Source organism: Antennarius striatus, chromosome 19, assembly GCF_040054535.1.
Source record: "Antennarius striatus isolate MH-2024 chromosome 19, ASM4005453v1, whole genome shotgun sequence".
Classification (NCBI taxonomy): domain Eukaryota; kingdom Metazoa; phylum Chordata; class Actinopteri; order Lophiiformes; family Antennariidae; genus Antennarius; species Antennarius striatus.
In genome coordinates this window covers 2378529-2396763 of record NC_090794.1, presented here as the reverse complement: position 1 = coordinate 2396763, position 18235 = coordinate 2378529, and the positions used below count along the sequence as shown (strand labels likewise).

General features: G+C 43.7%; 3 protein-coding genes across 6 annotated transcripts; 2 read left to right on the top strand and 1 right to left on the bottom strand.

Annotated features, from left to right (window-relative positions):
* The first annotated feature begins 426 nt into the window (after positions 1 to 426).
* On the top strand, positions 427 to 4599 carry rnf8 (ring finger protein 8, E3 ubiquitin protein ligase). Of its 4 annotated transcripts, none has more exons than XM_068342618.1 (9): positions 427 to 636; positions 869 to 997; positions 1641 to 2089; positions 2368 to 2575; positions 2957 to 3019; positions 3104 to 3193; positions 3272 to 3379; positions 3469 to 3673; positions 4268 to 4599. In XM_068342618.1, the coding sequence occupies exons 1-9, from the start codon at positions 514 to 516 to the stop codon at positions 4459 to 4461; spliced, it is 1569 nt and encodes a 522-aa protein (XP_068198719.1). In that variant the 5' UTR covers positions 427 to 513; the 3' UTR covers positions 4462 to 4599. The 4 variants fall into 4 exon arrangements, with proteins under 4 accessions (XP_068198719.1, XP_068198718.1, XP_068198721.1 ...); XM_068342617.1 differs by having other exon boundaries at positions 4265 to 4599; XM_068342620.1 differs by having other exon boundaries at positions 3469 to 3680; positions 4268 to 4406.
* A 1998-nt stretch (positions 4600 to 6597) lies between these two features.
* Positions 6598 to 9734, top strand: tcte1 (t-complex-associated-testis-expressed 1). The gene is made up of 4 exons (XM_068343242.1): positions 6598 to 6694; positions 6781 to 7349; positions 8276 to 8725; positions 9377 to 9734. Exons 1-4 carry the CDS (start codon positions 6598 to 6600, stop codon positions 9551 to 9553), a joined length of 1293 nt encoding a protein of 430 aa, XP_068199343.1. The 3' UTR covers positions 9554 to 9734.
* A 3271-nt stretch (positions 9735 to 13005) lies between these two features.
* On the bottom strand, positions 13006 to 17390 carry tmem151ba (transmembrane protein 151Ba). Its single transcript, XM_068343173.1, has 2 exons — positions 17304 to 17390; positions 13006 to 14451 (listed from the first exon to the last, which is right to left on the bottom strand). Exons 1-2 carry the CDS (start codon positions 17388 to 17390, stop codon positions 13006 to 13008), a joined length of 1533 nt encoding a protein of 510 aa, XP_068199274.1.
* Between the last annotated feature and the right edge of the window lie 845 nt (positions 17391 to 18235).

Genomic DNA, 18235 nt, shown 5'->3' with positions numbered 1-18235 from the left:
GGGTATAGGATGTCCGCTTGTAAACGTGTCAATGCTATTAAAAACCTCTGCGGAAACAGATAGTCAAGTGGAATTTGATTTGATTATGCAATCAATTTTTATTCATTGACGTTAATATGCTGTACTGAGACCGATTGATTGAAACATTTCTGATTAAAACTTTTTACAAAGTATAAAATATATCATGAATTTTTTTTAAGATCAATGAAGCATCAAACTATTGGTCTTATATTATTACTGTATATCTTTTCTTAATTATATATCTAAATGTAATAATAATAATAATAATAATAATAATAATAATAATAATAATAATAATAATAATAATAATAATAATAAAGCAATTAGTTCTAAAGGCTGATAATTTTATTTTGAAAACACACAGATCCTCTTCCGTGTTTGCCCTGTCACCCTTGAACTTGACGGTCCGCCAGTACGTTAGCAATGGACGGAGCAACAACATAGCGACTGTTGTGTTTCAGGTCTGGTTATCCACCGACGTATCGTCGTAAGATGGAAACTGCAACGACGGAGTCGTCTGCGGCGGAGGAGGACGAATGTTCCGACTCGGAGGTTCTTTGTTTAAGGAGAGTCGGAAGAAATTCGGACTGGCTGCGTTTATACGAAAACACCGAGGTGCAGTTTTGCTAACGCTAACTAGCTATATTTGTGTTAAACTAGCTAAAACTCATTAACTTCTATGTAGAGTTAGCTTGTTAGCTCGTCCTTATTGAGAAATAATCCACATATTCGTTTGAAGGTTTCTCCATTTTGCCTTTTTTTGAGGAATATCCACTTGTTATCATGAACAAAACGAAACTGAAATGATAGTTTCTCTTAAGTGGTGACAGGAACGTTTTGTGTCCAGGTCACCATCGGACGGAGGATGGACGTAACCTACCAGCTGCTGTCTCCTAGCTGTCCCCTGATGATCTCCAGACTGCACTGCATCTTCAAACAAAGGGAAAACGGCCAGTGGACAGTGACAGACAAGAAGGTAGCCAGGTTTAGGCAAGGCTTTTGTTGATATTGTTTGTTTATTCAAATTATCCCAATTTCATTCTTTTTTTTTTTTTAGTTTGCATCTAATTTTGTAGTCACTGTCTTTGAAGCTTTTAAGCTGACTTCCAGTTTCTGGTTGAATTTAATGTTCCCCTAGGTTTTTTCAGGTTTAGTTTAATCAATACCATCACAGTGTTTTTGTGTGCAAATGTCACACTGAAGGATGCAAAGGCTCAACTGAGGCCTCTTAGCTCAAACATGGAATCTTACATTTTTGATACATAAGGAAAACTTGCAAAGTTCAAATTTTCTATGCCTAATCTACGGGTAAATGTTGTGTTGTGTTCTGGATCATGTTTACTTTCTATCATCATAGAATAGAATAGAAAGCCCTTATTGTCACTGTACATTGTATAATGAGATTTGGGGCAACTCCTTACAGTGCAATAATTATAAAAGAGTAAAATAAAATACAAGTATATACAGTAGGTACGGTTTCCAATTATTTACAAATATGTGTACGCATCGAATATCAAAAAGGCCATGCCCAGCATGGCGATCATACATGCATTTTAAATATTAGAAACAAAACTTCAGCCGTGAATTCAGACCCCAAATGTCATGTTTGTCCTTCACAGAGTCTTAATGGTGTGTGGGTGAATGGGACGCGTATTCCTGCAGAGGAAGCACATCAGCTCAAGCTGGGAGATTCCATAAAATTTGGGGTTCCGGTCATTGGAAACAAGGTGGAGTTTGACTACATCCTGGTCAAGCAGCCCCTCAAAAACATTAAGTTGCACCTGACCGAAGGACAAAGAGCGGCTGGTAAAGCTGCTCATGTTACCAAGACACCCAAGAGGAAAATGACCGTGGAAGAAGTTGAGCCGTCCACATCAAAGCCCAAGCTGTACCGCTGCTCCTCTGCAGACAAGTCTCTCGCAAAGCCTTGCCCTCTGTTTCCATCAAAACCCCAGAAGAGGCCCGCTCACGGCCAGCCAGAGGAAACCGGAACCAGCCGGCAGGTCCAGGAGTCGGATCGGCCTTCAGATGGATCCCACAGTCAGGGTGACGTGGACAACTTACAGATGTAAGACTTGTACCTCTACGTATGTCACGATCACAGGAGGTTTTCTTTAATTTCTGCTATTGACAGCTTTAGCCGTCACATTTTTGACGGAAATTCAACAAACTAAAAAAACAAAATCTGCCTGCAGCAATTCTGTGAAGGTTGACTTTAAAATGCACAGGTTTTAAATCCTCTTTGTCTCACCTACAATATAAAACCTAAATATTCAAGTTCTTTGTGTTCCAGAAAGAATAAAAGTTGATCACCCAGTTTCCCCCCTCGTGTATTTGTGTTTGCAGGTACAGCCAGAACATCCTGATGCTGAGGGAGCAGGTGTTCAACACCCAGAGGCAGGTGGCCTCCCTGGAGGGGGAGCCTCAGAGGACCGACCCGCTCAGAGAGGAGCAGGTCAGGGAGCTGCAGGGGCAGCTGAAGGCGCTCAGGGCTAAGATGCAGCGAATGGAGACACTGGAGAAGTCCTTCAGCGAAACCAAGAGGCAGCTGGAGGTGAGAGAGCCGAAAGCAGCGGCACGTCGCAGTCGCCGGTTAATCTTTCTTTTTACGTGTTATTAGGAATAAAAAGTGATTCCAGAATATAGTGAATGCAAAATTATGACACCGTTGGTATTTGTGTTGGTTCCATAAAAGTGTTTGTTGGGTAGATCTGATAATATTGCAGCACATTGAGTGGCTAATGATGATAGAAGATGTTAAATATCTAACTGATCCATGATTATATGATGATTAGTTTTGTCTTGTAGAATTTACAGAAATAAAAGAAATGGAAAAAGTCTAAATTGAATGAACTTCCTTACGGTTTAAAAGATCAGTTTCAATCTTCAGTCGTTCTCAAATAAGAAATGAACACCTGTATTTCTCTGTATTTAGGCTCAGAAAACACAGCAGCAAGAGGAGCTGTTGAAAAAACAGTTGGAGGAAGCCCTGCAGGAGGTATACATCAGAAACTTGGAGCGTTTGTTCACGTGGCATCAAACTGTAACGCATGCACGTTTCATTTTCCTCCTGTGTCCTCAGCAAAAGAAAGTGATCGATGAACTCGCCCTGTCTCGGCACACCTTTGAAGAGATTCTCTCGGCCAAAAACAAAGAGCTGGAAGTGACAAAGGTTTTGTCCTCTCTGTGGTTCTTTTGTGTCGTCTGACCCGGCGTTAGCAAAGTCTCATTTTTACCCCTCTTTTGACAGGAGGAGAAAGAAAAGGCCAGAGCCCAGAAAGAGGAAGTAGTGACACAGGTGACTGAAGTCCTTGAGAACGAGCTTCAGTGTATTATCTGTTCCGAGCTCTTCATTGAGGTACGTTACACGTTACGCCGGCGATCTCAAAGACACACAGGCGCACCGGGGCAATAACATAATCCTGTCGAACTCGACGTCGTTCGCAGGCCGTCATCCTGAACTGCGCTCACAGCTTCTGCTGTCACTGCATCCAGCAGTGGCGCAAAAAGAAAGACGAGTGTCCGATGTGCAGACAGCCCATCAAGTCGCAGACGCGCTGCCTGGCCCTGGACAACTGCATCGACGGCATGGTGGAAAACCTGAGCCTGGACATGAAGGCGAGGCGGCAGACGCTCATAAGCGAGAGGAAAGGTGAGAGGTGCGTCACCAGCAGCGCCGTTAGACGCGTGGAAGAGAGGGCGAATGGGAGAAAGTCCGACAGCGGTTCCTCTTTCTCACCCTAACCCTCCTTTCCAGCAACCGCTCGTCACGCCATCAGTAGATATGTTACGTTATGGTTTAGATAATTATCTCAGACATTTCCACAACAGTCAGGTTCTTTTTTGATTCATTTGTATAACCAGGAAGAGCAAGAGCGAGACAGACTGCCATGTTACAGACACTGTTCAGGAAAGAAGTGTTGATTAAAATTTTTTAAATCTGTGTAAATATCTTATATTACAACACCTCGACGACTGCAGCCTTTATATGTACAATTTTATTTCTTTTAAAATTGAGTTGGTGTGTCTTTTATTCGGGTGTGTTCAATAGTCTGGAAATGACAGAATTTGCGAACATTCATACTCTCTTTACGAAATGGAAGCCATCTTTTATTTATTCCACTTGACATCCACTTAACTTACCTGCCGATTTTTAAAAAAAAATCTGGATGCTGTTAAACAACGAACATCGTTATATTCACTAAAAATCATCCGTTTCTTCTTCTTTTCCTGCATTTTCCAGCAGCTGACTCTGCGGCGCAGGTGATGGTGATCCATGACGACGACAGCAGCAGCAGCAGCATCAGCAGCAGCGACAGCGACGGCAGCATGGTGTCGCTAGGCAGCAGCTTCAGCTCGGTGGTCTCTGTGTACACAGACAGCAGCCTGGACTCCAGCCTCGGCAGCGACTCCGAAAGCGAAGACGAGGACGAGGATTAGAGCGCGCTGTGACACGACTCAAGACGTTTTTTCGGTTTGGATCAGATAGACAGCTGGAATCAGGAGTTTGTGGGGGTTTTTTCTGTTTTGTAAAGTAATTAAAATGTCTTTATTTTCTAAAGCAATAAAGTGGCTTTCTATGCATTTCCTTTCACTCCTCCCTGCATGATGTGAGTGGTGTGTTCAATGATTTTAAAAACCAAGAATGCTCTGGAGCATCAGCTCACGGAGATTTCACCTCCTCTGTAGACGGCTGATGTCACGCCAGTCCATTAAAGCCGGAGTACGAGGGAAGCGTGTGTCTGTCAGGACGCGTTACACCAGAGCGACACTGACGGACCGCCTTGGGATTACAGTCATTCCTCAGTCCGACCCTCTATCAGACTCCCAGAGAGAATTTATGATGCTGGGAACATCATCTCTCTACCTTCCTCCCTCACCCACTCAGGAATCACTCACCGCTGCCTCCACTCATTTTTCTGGTACTAGAAAACGAACTAGTATGCTTTACAGTCAACAAACACCTGATTTATTGCACCTGTCACGTTTCTAAACATCTAGCCGTGCACCTATTTTGTCGGCAGAAAAGATGGGACTGGCTCCACCGTGGCTCCTGGGGTCCATCTGCCGGTTTTGCAGAATCCAAATGTTCCTCACAGCATGATCGGGCTGAACGCTGCAGAACTTCCAGCACCGACAACACGCAGGAATAAAAGCTCACTCAGCATATCAGTGATCTATTTTAAATCTGTTGTTAGTCCGCTTCCCCAGGCAGCGCTTTTATTCCCGGATTAAATAATTGATAACATTGCCTTTAAAGCCTTTTGTAATTATGGGCGTAATTTATTCATTCAAATCTATTTGAATGTAATGAAATCATGTGATTGCTTGAGGATTTAGAGATTTTTTTTTAACCTGAGTCCATTTGTTCATGAATTTATTGGTTTGCCAGCAGGATTAAACCGCTTCGGATGAAATTTTTAGTAATAATTTATACAAAAGTTCACTCAAAATAAAAAACAACAACAACAACAACAACACTTTTCTAAAGACTTTGTGTTCCCGTATCTGTTGCCATGTGAATCAGAAAGTATTAATTAACCCTTGACGGTTATTTTGTTATTTAATGACGTCACGTTTAGACGCGAAACAACGGACAATCGCTCGAATTTCCGGAGCGTCCCGTTACCAGGGAGACGGATGAAGTCAAACCAGCGCACTACTTCCGTAAGTGAAGGCTTCAGCATGGCATTATATATTATTCGTTCCTTCCTTCCTTCATTGATTGATTGATTGATTGATTGATTGATTGATTGATTCATTGATTGATTGATTCATTCATTGATTCATTCATTCATTCATTCATTCATTCATTCATTCATTCATCTTCATTAATCGCTTCTTCCCCTGAGGTGTGCGGGGGGGGGGAGCCGGAGAACCCACGCAGACACAAACGTTCATTCTACGAGAATTAGTTTATTTTGGTGTTAGAAGTACTTTTATCTCTTATATACTAGTTTCAAATCGCATTTGGACATGTGCGTCTCCGTCTGAACGGCTTCTAATGGATATGAAAGGGAACTGGATCGGAATCCGATTTGAACTTGGAACAATGTAAAACATCAAAGTCTTCAAAGACATGTGAGTCTGAGTGATGAAATTAAATCTATATAAACACCACTGGTAAATCAGTTTATCACTAATTTAATGCTTGCCTACACTTTGCCAACCTTATTACTTCTTGCTATCAACACAATACCTGTACGTACTGGTCAAGGTAGTGTGTTAACTGACAAACAAGCTGTTTATTTTTAGTTTATTTGGCCCAATTATTATACGACATAATTTATTTTTAAAATTTAACACAAACTAAATAGTCCCAAGTGTTTTGTGTTGTTTTTTTGTTATGGCGAACAGCTGATAAATGTATTTATGATTTACATCAGGGGCTCTAAGAATTTTTTCCCCCAATTGTCAGCAGTAATTAAATGCAAATATAATTGAATAAATCATCATCATGTAAACATGCCTGATCAATATTTAAGCTTTTGCTGTTTCTGTAGTGTTAATCTGTAAATGTCGGTTCTTCTTGTCTTCCAGTCTTCTGACTTAAGTCCCTCTGAAAGCTGCAGAAGGATGAGGAGAACAATCGCTGAAGATCCAGACTGGTCCCTGGTTACCGTTCCCAATTTGTCGGTGTTCTGTCTTCACAGCATTGTGAGAAACTTTGAAGGTACACCTGGACTCCTGGCACCATTATCACACACTTGTGTCCCCTGATTTATGGTTTGACTTGAATTCTATGCACTGATGTTACAGAGCATCCCAGTTACGAAGATCTGCCGCCCAACCAGAAAGACTTTGTGGAGGAGAGACTGTCTCCTTCCCTTCCTCTGCACGTGACGGCCAACACGATCCACGACGGCGTCTACTGGGAACGATGCTGCAAGCGACGGTGGGAGCTTTGCGTCGTCTCTCTTTACGGACACAGCTGGAAACGAATGTTCTTTGAGAGGCACTTGGAGAACGTGATCGAGCTTTTTATTCCAGACGTAACGGGGCAGTGTATCGTTTTAGAGCTGGTACCTCTCTGTAAAAACTACGTCAAGAGGTTGAACATCTCCCAACTCCTTCCACCGATCAGGGAGCTCCAGGGGGAGGAAGAGGAATCCTGCTCAGCGTTGGGAAGTGACGATGAGCGTGACGGACCGTCGATGGACCACTTTGACTTCAGCATTCTGCTTCACCTGCTGACAAACCTGGAGGAGCTCCATTTGTCATACGCGGTCCAACAGTGTGGTATGAACTTCCAGTGGAACATGGTTGAGATGACTAACAGAGACTGTGAGTCACTCGGAAAGGCCCTGAAGTCCTGCAAGACTTTGAAGGTGAACGCTGAACGCTCCTCATCCGGGGCGTTTAGGTTGTAATTCAACACTTCTGGACTGAAAATTCACAGAATGGATGTTCGAAAGTCTACGATTTCAGGAAACAGAGAAATTTTTGTTGGTGCTTCCCAACTATTAAATTCAGCAGAGCCTCTTGTCTACATCACAAACTAGAACCAATGCAGTCAGAGACTGCAGCATCCTGCGACACCCCTGAATTCAAAATTTTACCCTGACCTTGCATAGGTCAAAGATCAAAGCTAGTCCTCTGACTTTAAGTCATTGATCAAAGCTTTGATCTGTGGTCTTACTCACACTGGCCTTCTCCCTCGTCTTTCTATCTTATCCGACTCCTGAGTGTGCAAAAGTTGAAATTTGACCTTGACCTAGTTTTGCAAATGTCAAGGTCATCATCTCATTTTCATCCCCTTTGCTGCCCGAGCGATGCGCTTTTTGTTTCATCCTTCCATCTGCAAAGGTTGCAGAGATATTTGGTGGACAAACGGACGGATGGACGAAAACATGAATTCACCAAGCATGGGAACAAAACACATTTCTCATATTGGTTTCCGTGCATGACATTGAAACTGTAAAAGAAATTATTGGTATCTTTTTTGCAGTAACTGTTATCCTGCATTTCAGGCATTTTAAAGTATTTATGCAGAACAGAGTGCCTAAACTACCCCCCCCCCCAAAAAAAAAAAAATTGCCACTTTGAGTCGCTACCATGATCACCTTTTTTGTCCGTTAGTTTTTTACACTCATATTCTAAGATGATCCCTTATGATTTTACAGAATCGTTGCTGTAAACAAAGCTAAAGGTGATCTCATGAAACATTAGCGTGTGGCCAGGCAGGGTATTTTCAAATCTCCTACTTTACAATCACATCATCTGGCTATTCTTAAACAGTTTTCTGTTTCTGCAGCTTCTGAAGCTCCAGCAAAGCCACGTGGATGACAAAAAATGCCGCATGCTGGTGAAATACCTCCTGGACCACCCGTCCCTGAGGGAGTTGGACTTTTCCTACAACCTGATCGGGGACGAAGGAGCCAGAGCCCTCGGCAAGCTGCTCACCCAGAGCAAACTGGAGACTCTGAATATGTCTAGCAATCAAATTAGAGGCCCCGGAGCCAAAGCTATCGCTCACGCCTTGTCGGGGAATCCCGCCTTGCTCTCACTTAACCTGCGTCTGAACCTCTTGGGAGATGAGGGGGGCGAGGCGATTGCCAAGGCCTTAATGAGCAATAACACCCTGCAACATCTGCACCTGCCAGCCAATAGGATGACGCGACCGACCGCCGTCGCTCTGTCCGAAGCTCTGCTTCAGAATAAAAGCCTGAAGACCCTCAATCTGTGCTGCAACCAGCTGGGTGTGGTGAGTAGATCCAATACTAGTCTCTATCAGGGAGGCATCAGTAGAGAGACTCACCTGAAGGTGGCGCCAGAGAGTGCTAAAGTTAAAACTTAGATTTACTAATTCCGGTATCAAATAGTTGTGAGTATAAATCATGGATGAATAATTTACACAAACAGCTGCAAAGGAAACCAAACAAGCATCCTTAGAATTAAAAAAAATCTGTTCTTTGTGTAAATATCAATTCAAACCGGATTATCCCCACTCCATATCCAAACTACATCACTGCCTCTACAGACACATTACAATAAACGCATCAGACAGAACATCAATAAAATACAAGCATCAATTATTCAGAGGCATGTGTGGAAAACATGCAATAATGGAAAGGCGAGTGAGCGTCGTTTCCCCATCAAGAGGCAGATCAGATGTTTTTGCCTCCTTTACAGAATATAGGAGTGGAGGCAACGGATCAAAAATCATCAACCAGCAGTTCTATCAATACATGACCTTCATCTGCCCTCCACAAGAGTGGAAACGTATCTCAGACATGCAAACAAAGGATGCTCGAAAGCGTGGTCTGTTTTTGACAGCATGATTGGTGGAGAGGTGATTTTTCAAGGTGTTCTTCTAGAAGCCTCCTTTCACCGGTGTGTGTGTGTGTGTGTGCAGGATGGAGGCAAAGCGCTGGAGGAGGCCATGTCTTCCAACAGCACCCTGACGTCGTGCGACATCTATCAGACGGAGGTCGACGAGCAGAGCTTTTCCTTCATTAATCGGGTGGTTCGGACCAACCAGGAGGAGGAGAGACGGGCCGATGAGCTCAAAACTGATGAACTGATAAACTAAGAACTGTCCTGCATCACCGATACCCGACCGCCACACGCCGGGTCTTCCATCTTTGTCAGATTTCTGGAGGCTGGAGTTTGTCTATCCATTTTGCAAATTATAAAAACAGCAGCATTAACTGATTATTACACATATTTTAGTGAATATTTTAGTTTATTTAGGAGCCTTTATTCCACTTTGATACAGATTCAGTGTTCAGTCCTAACATAGCATCATCAAGGCAACACTGTGGCGGTGCTTGGATACATGGTTGTGTTTTTCTTCAATCTACTGGCTATTTGAATACAAGTCATATCTTTAATATTTCATCTTTAATATATTAATTTTAGTGTGTAATTAAATTTCCAAATTTAATCATTGTTTCCTAAAATCAAAGCAATTCTGTGTTTAGACATAATGGAATAATTCACCATTAAAGGATGTTTTTGAACCAATCAGATTCTTCTAATTTCTGTTAAATAATGTGTGTCAAATTAAGATATAAAAAAAAAAGCAAAAAGGCCATACAAACTTGATTTAAAAACGAAAAAGCAACTCCGGGGATGCCATCGGCTACACTTCCTTACAACATTTTACAAAGGATTTTATTGCTATTTTACATCAGCGCACCAAAAACATCCCAGCTTCATTTACTTCTAGACATTCAGCTAACGACGAGACCCTAACTTTATGTACAGTACAAATCCTTTCTGTCCTACAATTTGAAAAATCTACAAAACCATTTAAATATAAAAGACCAACCCGCGGAGCATCCGCGAAAGCCCGTATCGGAACAAGACTTCTAAAGACTTCATGCTAACAGTCATCTATGGAGGAAAATGTATGATTATGAAAACTCCAGTCAGAAGGTTTCTGGCGTCACAGAAACATTCTTCTGTTCTTACTCACGACGGCGTATGAATATGACGATGGACCCATCTGAGGCTCGAACATTTAAAACGGCAACTTAAATCACACGCTTTTTTAAATCTCTAGTGGAAATTGGAGTTTGCACACGGACAAGATGCATGCTGGGATATGACCCAGTCCATCAGAAGAAGAAGAAATCTGAATGCACCAATGAAATCCCTGCTGATCGGACGTGTTTTCCTGCTAAAGACACGGTTTTCCATTGAGGGAATGCGTTCAGCTTCACCTGGCAGTGGATTGTGATAGGGCGACCTTTGACCCGACATCTGAATGCACTGCTATTTAATAACGGTGCAGTTTTCAAACTAAATGACTAAACAAAGATTACGTTCTCCTATATCACACAGAAATGATTTTGCTAACTCTGACACATGTAACCTGTATTTCCCCATTGATTCTGATCAATAAATCTAATTCCCAAACATAGAAAAGATCATCAGGTACATTAATATTTGGGGACGATGATATTAACTAAACAGTTCTAGAGGTGCAAAATTATTAATTAAATCTTTGTTCTACATCCAGAGAAGAGGAAACTAATCTCTACTTTATTATCTGGAAACATTCGCAGTTTGACATCAGTGCAGTTGTTCCTGTGTTTGCACGCGCGTCATTGGTCGAATCCATCAGCAAACAGTAAATCACCTGTAAAAACTTCCTGAACCTAAAGTTTGCAAAGATGACTCCTTGCCCTGAGTTGTCCCAGGTTGCATAGATGACCTGCAAAGTGTGAAACGACTTCAGATTGGTCTCCAAATTATGTTTCACTTAATAAAATGCGAGATTTGATCTAATCTGTGTTGTTAATCCTGCCTCGCCTTCACACCCTCAAAGCGGCTCCTGGAATGTCATGAGTTGATCTGATTGGTCCGTTACAGTAAAGGAAGCAACACAAAATGACCAACTGCAGACATATTTCTGATGTTTACTGTTATTGGAGGTCATTATGGGAAGGAAATAAATAACTGCATGTTCTGGAATCAGAACTAATTCTCATCCCTTAGAAATAAGACAGAAGAGAGATCAAGATGCTAATTCTTAAACATCTTAGACGCGGTTCCGACAGTCTTCATGTCCCTTAATCTTTATTTTGTGCATGACTTGACTGCAGAGTAAAACGAATCACGACTACGATACTGCGTGTTCGTTTGAGATGAAGCATTTTTAAAATAATCCTGCCGTTTTTATTAAATGTGACACTATCTGCCGAGAACCCAGGCCTCTCTGCCTCTCCTGCCGTCTTTCACGACCGGCTCTCCGTCGATCAGTCGGCCGAACCAGAGGTGCGTCACGATCAAAGTGATCTGAAAACCCTTAAAGGCCTGATTCTTGAAGCTTATTTTACGCTGTAATGAAATTAGTGTTCCAGCGTTTGTGCTACGAGATGATTTAACTCATATTTGTTGGTAAAAGCTCAGCACCAGGCACTTAAAAAAAGAGGTAGGCTGAATACAAACTAAACTGACACTGATCTATTAATAGTATGTCGAGGTTCATTAGCATGTAGTTGCCGTAATCCATTAAGAAAAAACTTAAAGGAGTATTTTTGATTCCCTTTCAAGTTCTTGTGCCCTTCAGCCCACCTGTGCTAAATTATTCATCGACTATGTGTAGCTATATTTAGCAAGCCAGGAAGTAGAATGTCATCGCACACAGCTGATTTCATAATAGTTGACACAGAAGTACCTTGAGATACGAGTTTAATTCATCCTGTGACTGAGCTCACAAGTTAAATAAATTTTCCCCTTTAAAATAACTAAAATCATTTTAATCCATTCCAGCCCTGCAAAAAAATTCCAAACCTGCTACATTATAAAAAAGAAACACATTTTTAATCAACCAATGGACATACATACTCTTCCTGTGTGTAATTATTATGTATAAGTTACGTAAACAATTATAAAGAATAAAAAAAAATCGCAAAGAATCGCGGAGAACACACGAGTTACGTCGTTACTCCACCAACGAGAACGAGATCCGGTCTCACTGATGTTGTATCCATCCGCCGCCGGTCTCACTGATGTTGTATCCATCCGCCACCTAGCAGTGTTGTCCCGAAACACGACTCGCATCTTGGATTTTCGTTTGCATGTTGAGCAAAAAACATGAACAGAGCCACGTCTCGTATCTCAAATGACTCGTATGTCGAGCAGCTCGTATCTCAAGGTACTATTGTATTTCAGCTTCAGAGTTCCTTAGCTATTCGTGTCAATATTTATTCAGTTCTCATTCAGGTTATTTGTAATATTTCTTTTCATTTAGGGTCTCCTCTGGACTCCTCAGAAGCTACGTTGTCTGTTTCCCCCTCATTCATTCACTGACCTGTGAGGACTTTCCCAGACTATGCTTTGCTTCCTGTTTGTTTGAGGCTACACTGTCTTTAGAAACTTAAACTCATTATTTTTAGGGCACCATTTACAGCTGACTGATTTATATCCGAGAAGCTGAAATCCATGCTCGCCCAGCCTGGTCGTAAAGAGGTTTCACTCTCCGTTCCTGAATCGCTACCGTTCTAACTCAGAGACGTTCTAACAGCTGTGGGGTCAAAGGGAAGTCTCCACGCAGGAGCCGTTCCTGTGCAGGGAGCGGTGGTCGTGGTTGAGGCAGCCTTCGTTGCGATGCACGATGAGCACCGGGAAGTACAGAGCGTCCTGGTAGTCCGGAGGGTTTTCCTCGCTGCTCTGCTGCTGTCCCGACAGGCAGCGGGTGCTTTCCGTGGGGCAGGAAGTCTCGTTCAGGCTGCCGCTGCTCCTCCAGGGGCAGCTCCGCCTGGAGCCGTACAACCGACCCAGGGAGAAGCGGCTGGCGCTGAAGGGGATGCGGGGGCTCCCGGTGTTGCAGATGCTCAAGGCGCTACGGGAAAAGATGGACGAGCTGCTGATGGCGCGGTGGCAGCGCTCGCAGTTCTGCCGGTAGCCGCCGTAGCCTCCACATATGGAGTAGCTGTTGCAGCGCCCTGAGAGCTGGGCCAGATCCATGAGAACCGCCTCTGAATAACTGGGCACCAGCTGCTGGTTGGAGCGGATGTGCCACTCCAGTTCGGTGCTGTCGATTGTGTTGACCCGTGGGATGCGGCGGCAATACGGCCTCTCCTCAGACGGCGTGACGGGAACATAGTCAAACCCGAACAGCTTCTCGATGTGGTAGTGGACGCAGGCGGTGCGGTACTCCGTCAGCACCCGCAAAGGCCAGGAGAGGGTGAACGCAGCCGCCGCCCAAAACGTGGAGTTGGACGCGTACCAGGGAAGGCGATTGGGGTCAGGAAATGCAATCATGTACTCCTTGAAGTCCACATTCTTCAGGTGCATCCCCTCTCGGGCCTCCATGTAGTCATCCAGGCCCTCATTCTCGGTGAAGAACCTGGCCCGCTGGGTCAGGTAGGAGTTCTCTGATTCCACGTTGGCAAAGCTAAAGCACTTGGTGAACCTCAACCTGGAGATGGGGAAGTCCTCCAGACGCACAAGGTGTTTGGAGATGTCCTTAACCCCACAATTCCCATAATCAAACTCCGCCTCCGCCACGTGGGTGTTGACCCGCTCGTGGTAGACCTGCGTGGTGGTGTAGGCGTCTCCGTTACGGTAGCGCGTCACCTGCCGCGTCCTCCTGACGTAATGATAGCTGATGGCTTTCCACCAGATGCAGGGCGTGGCCTGCTGCATGCATTGGATGCGTTCTGCCACGTTGTCCACGTCCACCTTGTACTGCAGCTCGTTCCTGGTGTAGCAGTGCCAACACTCCACCAGGTAGACCACGTAGAGCATGACCAGGAAGGCCAGAGGGATGTAGATGTAGCCGTTGGAACAGGGGCTGTCGTGGTACATCATGGACTTCCCCTTGTAAGCGTTGTCGAAGGAGAGGCGAGTGACTTTGCTCACCTGGCACCAGGCCATGGCTCCGACGCAGCCGTACATCAGTAACGACAGCAGCAGGCATTTCCAGTGAGTCTCCTGGCACAAAGATTTCGTCAGGGACTGTTTCTGGGGCCGCTGCTACAAGGAAGACCGGAAAACGACAACAAGTTAATGGAATTATTATAATCTTATTTCCATAACTCAACAAATGCCATTTGTTTTTCTTGGAATTAGCCGCGGAATTTGCGTGAAGTGACAACTGTTCCGCGGAATACGGGCAATAACGGTACTTCCTCAAAGGAAATAGGAACAACAGAATGGTGCCCACCTCCGGCCCGATATTCCCGTTTAATTCAATCAGGCTTCATCCAAAATTAAACTCAATGCTCTGATCAAAATGTACAAAACAACGACCGAATCGGGTGTTAACTCATTGCTAAATTGTTAAATCTTAAATTGTAATCTGAATCTGCCCACATCTATAGGTATCAATCCTGAAATGAACGCATTATCCCCCTTTTTCAAGTGAAATAATACAAAATATTAACCCCCGTCCTTCATCAGAAGGACGCCGAAACTTAATGAATGCTAATCGGGCTGCAGATTCATCCTTCCTGCAAGTTTCATGGAAATCAGTTGTGTTATTTTTGTGTAATCCTGTAACAAATACATATAGGAGAAAACACAACGTCCTTAGCCAGTGCTACCCACAATTCAACGCTTCATCTTATAACGTGATCTCAGTTATGAGCGTATATAAGCGTTGCCTAAATATCTGTTCAGTATAAAGATATACACGACTTAAAAGTAGCGCCTATAAAATATTGAAAGAAATATTCCGTTCTGAGTGCTTTTGCATCGTTCATGCATGAGCGGCGTGTCTTGGTCCGTGCTTCGAATGACTCCGCCCACTCCTGTCATCAAATTCAATGAAAATGTCACATTAATGCAAAAGCAGAACGATAAATATATTCCTCATTGTCAGTCAGCAGCCTGCACTCCACCTTATGAATGGAATGTTTACGAATAGAGAAGGAAGCGTTCTAAAGGGTATCCAGCCCCCCACCCACCCCCCAATCAACAACACACCCCCTCCTTCCCCCTACAACTTGCATCTAGAGCTTGTCGGGTCTCTCGGGATCGTCTCCATGCAAACGTAGCAGAGCTTTAAAAAGCTCAGGAAGGAAGAGTTATGAGGAAAATCTGCTGCCCCAACATATACTGCAGCACTGATTGGTCTAAAAGCCAAAGGTCACCCCACACCCTCACCTCACGTGTAGCTCCGCCCCTGCACAGGGGCGACCACACGCACCAGCGGCGCCACATTGATGTATTGAATCCAATATGTCAGGTCTGTGCTCTCCAGGTGACAGATGAGCGTAAATAATAGATGCTCTTTCTCCGTAATTATCTCCACCACCTTGGTCACGTGGTTCCACCCCCCCCCCCCCTGAGTCCCTTACAGACCCACGGCTGTGCACCCTGTGGGGTAGAAAGGACTGACATTGAAATTCCCAGCCGAGATAAAACCGTATTTACTGTCTGGCTTCCTGCAACGCGTCGGACAAACAGAATCAATAGAGTGTGACATAGTCGGTGGCTCTAGTTACACATTACAGCTTCTGTTAAAGTACCAGAAATAAAGAAGGAGACGCTTCCCCTCCGGAAATGAGAGAAGTAATGTCAATATTTGTGATTTACAATCATGGACTTGAAGCTGCACACACACACACACACACACACACACACACACACACACAAAAAGATTCCAGAAGTTGGAAATTGAGTTTGTGTTTCGATAATAAGATGAATTAAGGCTGTAGACCACTAGATAATTGTGTTTGACACAATTATGGTACAACTTGGGGTGAGGAAGCAAACAAAGCTGGAAAATGTCAAATAGATACAGACTTAGAAACACGATCCATTACTGTTAGGATATCCAGCTCACCAGCCTGCATGTTTTTAATTCAAATTCTACCAGACAGTAACGTCCTTGAGTTTTCAGAGGCTGGCTAGACTCATGCTTTGGCTCTAAGACTTTACATTGTGTATCACATTTATCACAATAAAAGAACCCTTTGAATGGAAAGGAAGTCATTTATAATTCATAAAACACACCCTGTTCAGAAATGTGATTAAAATTTCAGAAAGCAAACGCTGGGGTTCGACTGGAGGAAGCCTGGGAGTCCATGAAACCGCCGAAGCCTTTAACGAAAGCCTCTCAGGCTCACGGACATTCTCTTGACATAATAAGACCAGCTAGGTTATATAAAAATCCTCTTGTGTAATGGATATGTAACTTATCCAGCATGTGTGTGTTTGTAGGGGAAGTCCAAACAGTGAGAGAATTGGGGAAGAAATCATACGACAAACTGTTTTTGGAATTAATCTATAATACAGGGGAAATTTTTATGGTGTGTCTGTTTTATAGCGGGGTCAAATCAAGTCAAATCCTTCCCCACTAAGAATCGGTGGTCAGTCATATGAGTGGAAAAATATTATGTGTCTTTTCTTTTAGGTGCAATGACATCATGAGGAAACTGAGCTACTGTACCATTAAATATATTTTATTCACTTTCTGCAGTAATAGTTCCTTAAAATAACAAACTCTTGTGGATTTTTTCCCCCTTTGCAAACTCTTATTATAACACTGAAAATAAATTCGATTGCATTTATCCTTAACAGATGTTTAAACACTTGCCAAGACGCACAAAAGTTCCCAGAACCTCATTTTAGGAAAGAGAACACAAACAAGAACACATCTACGCACGTTCACAGTCTCGGGGGCGCGCTTCGACGCACAGGTTCCTATTTTTCTGCACTAAACATCCACTTTGGTTCCTGGACATGAGCCTAATCTGCAACATCTGATTATAAGGTTGAGATTAGAGTGCATCAGTTAAATATGTCACACTAATTAGAGGCTGAATGAGCCCTCCCCGAAAACAAACTGGTCCCCCCACACGCTGTAAACAATGCGTCCTCACCTCCTCCCGGGGGCTGTCCGACCCCTCTTCGGGGACGGTGGCGGTGGTGCTGCTTTCACTGGCCGTTGCAGCCGATGCTGGGGACATGATGACAACAATGCAATGAACGGAGCATGGGATCGGTTTGCAAATCAGAGTGGAGCACAAAGGGAACCTCGATGCGCATCATCCAGAAGAGAGACCGGTCCGGACGGAGCCCAAATGGAAACGCGTAAAAGCCCCTATTGTAGTCCCGGTTTGCTTAAGGTGAGCCGGTCATTGTGCGTCGGAAAACGCGCGAAACGGACTCCTTTCCGCGATGCAATGAGAAGATGCTGATGAGAGACTACACCGCAAGGGGGGAAGCGATGAAAGAGATGGAAAAGGCGGCAGTCACTTCCTCTCCCTGCAGGCAAAGCCTGCGGCGGCCGGTGGGGCTGAGAAGCAGGACAAAGACGACTGGCGGTGGACACATGTGCGCAGGACACCTCCACGCCACGATGTAAATAACACGTATCCCTGTTCTAGTAGCCCCCCAACAGCACAGAGGCGGTGCTGCGGAGGAGAGCCCACCCTCCGCATCTCATTAGATGCATGGCCATGACTGGAAGGACCAAACAATATTATTTTATTGCAATAAAAGAATTGGATTCAGCAAAAAATCTGCAGCCAAATGCATCTGTTTATAAGACAAAATCTGCACAGACAGGAATAAATATCCTATGATAAATAATAATAATAATAATAAGATATAAAGAACAATAGACCTGAAATAAAGGATGCGACCTCAGTAAATATTATTTTCAGGAGACACAAGCACATTTGAAAACAAACACAGAGGTGCATTGAACCTATTTCCAGTATTTAAACCAGGTTTGCTTCCAGGTAACACCCACGTCAACGAGTCGTGGATGTCGTGGATATAATTCCAACTAAAATATTATAGGATCGTA

Excerpts from the sequence above, each read along its gene's own strand:
- rnf8 (XM_068342617.1), top strand. The coding sequence starts at position 514 with ATGGAAACTGCAACGACGGAGTCGTCTGCGGCGGAGGAGGACGAATGT. Across the intron at positions 637-868 it reads GTTTATACGAAAACACCGAG|GTCACCATCGGACGGAGGAT; the intron begins GTGCAGTTTTGC and ends TTTTGTGTCCAG. Across the intron at positions 3,020-3,103 it reads TGGAGGAAGCCCTGCAGGAG|CAAAAGAAAGTGATCGATGA; the intron begins GTATACATCAGA and ends CTGTGTCCTCAG.
- tmem151ba (XM_068343173.1), bottom strand. The coding sequence starts at position 17,390 with ATGTCCCCAGCATCGGCTGCAACGGCCAGTGAAAGCAGCACCACCGCC. Across the intron at positions 14,452-17,303 it reads CGGACAGCCCCCGGGAGGAG|CAGCGGCCCCAGAAACAGTC; the intron begins GTGAGGACGCAT and ends TCTTCCTTGTAG.
- tcte1 (XM_068343242.1), top strand. The coding sequence starts at position 6,598 with ATGAGGAGAACAATCGCTGAAGATCCAGACTGGTCCCTGGTTACCGTT. Across the intron at positions 7,350-8,275 it reads AGTCCTGCAAGACTTTGAAG|CTTCTGAAGCTCCAGCAAAG; the intron begins GTGAACGCTGAA and ends CTGTTTCTGCAG. Across the intron at positions 8,726-9,376 it reads GCTGCAACCAGCTGGGTGTG|GATGGAGGCAAAGCGCTGGA; the intron begins GTGAGTAGATCC and ends GTGTGTGTGCAG.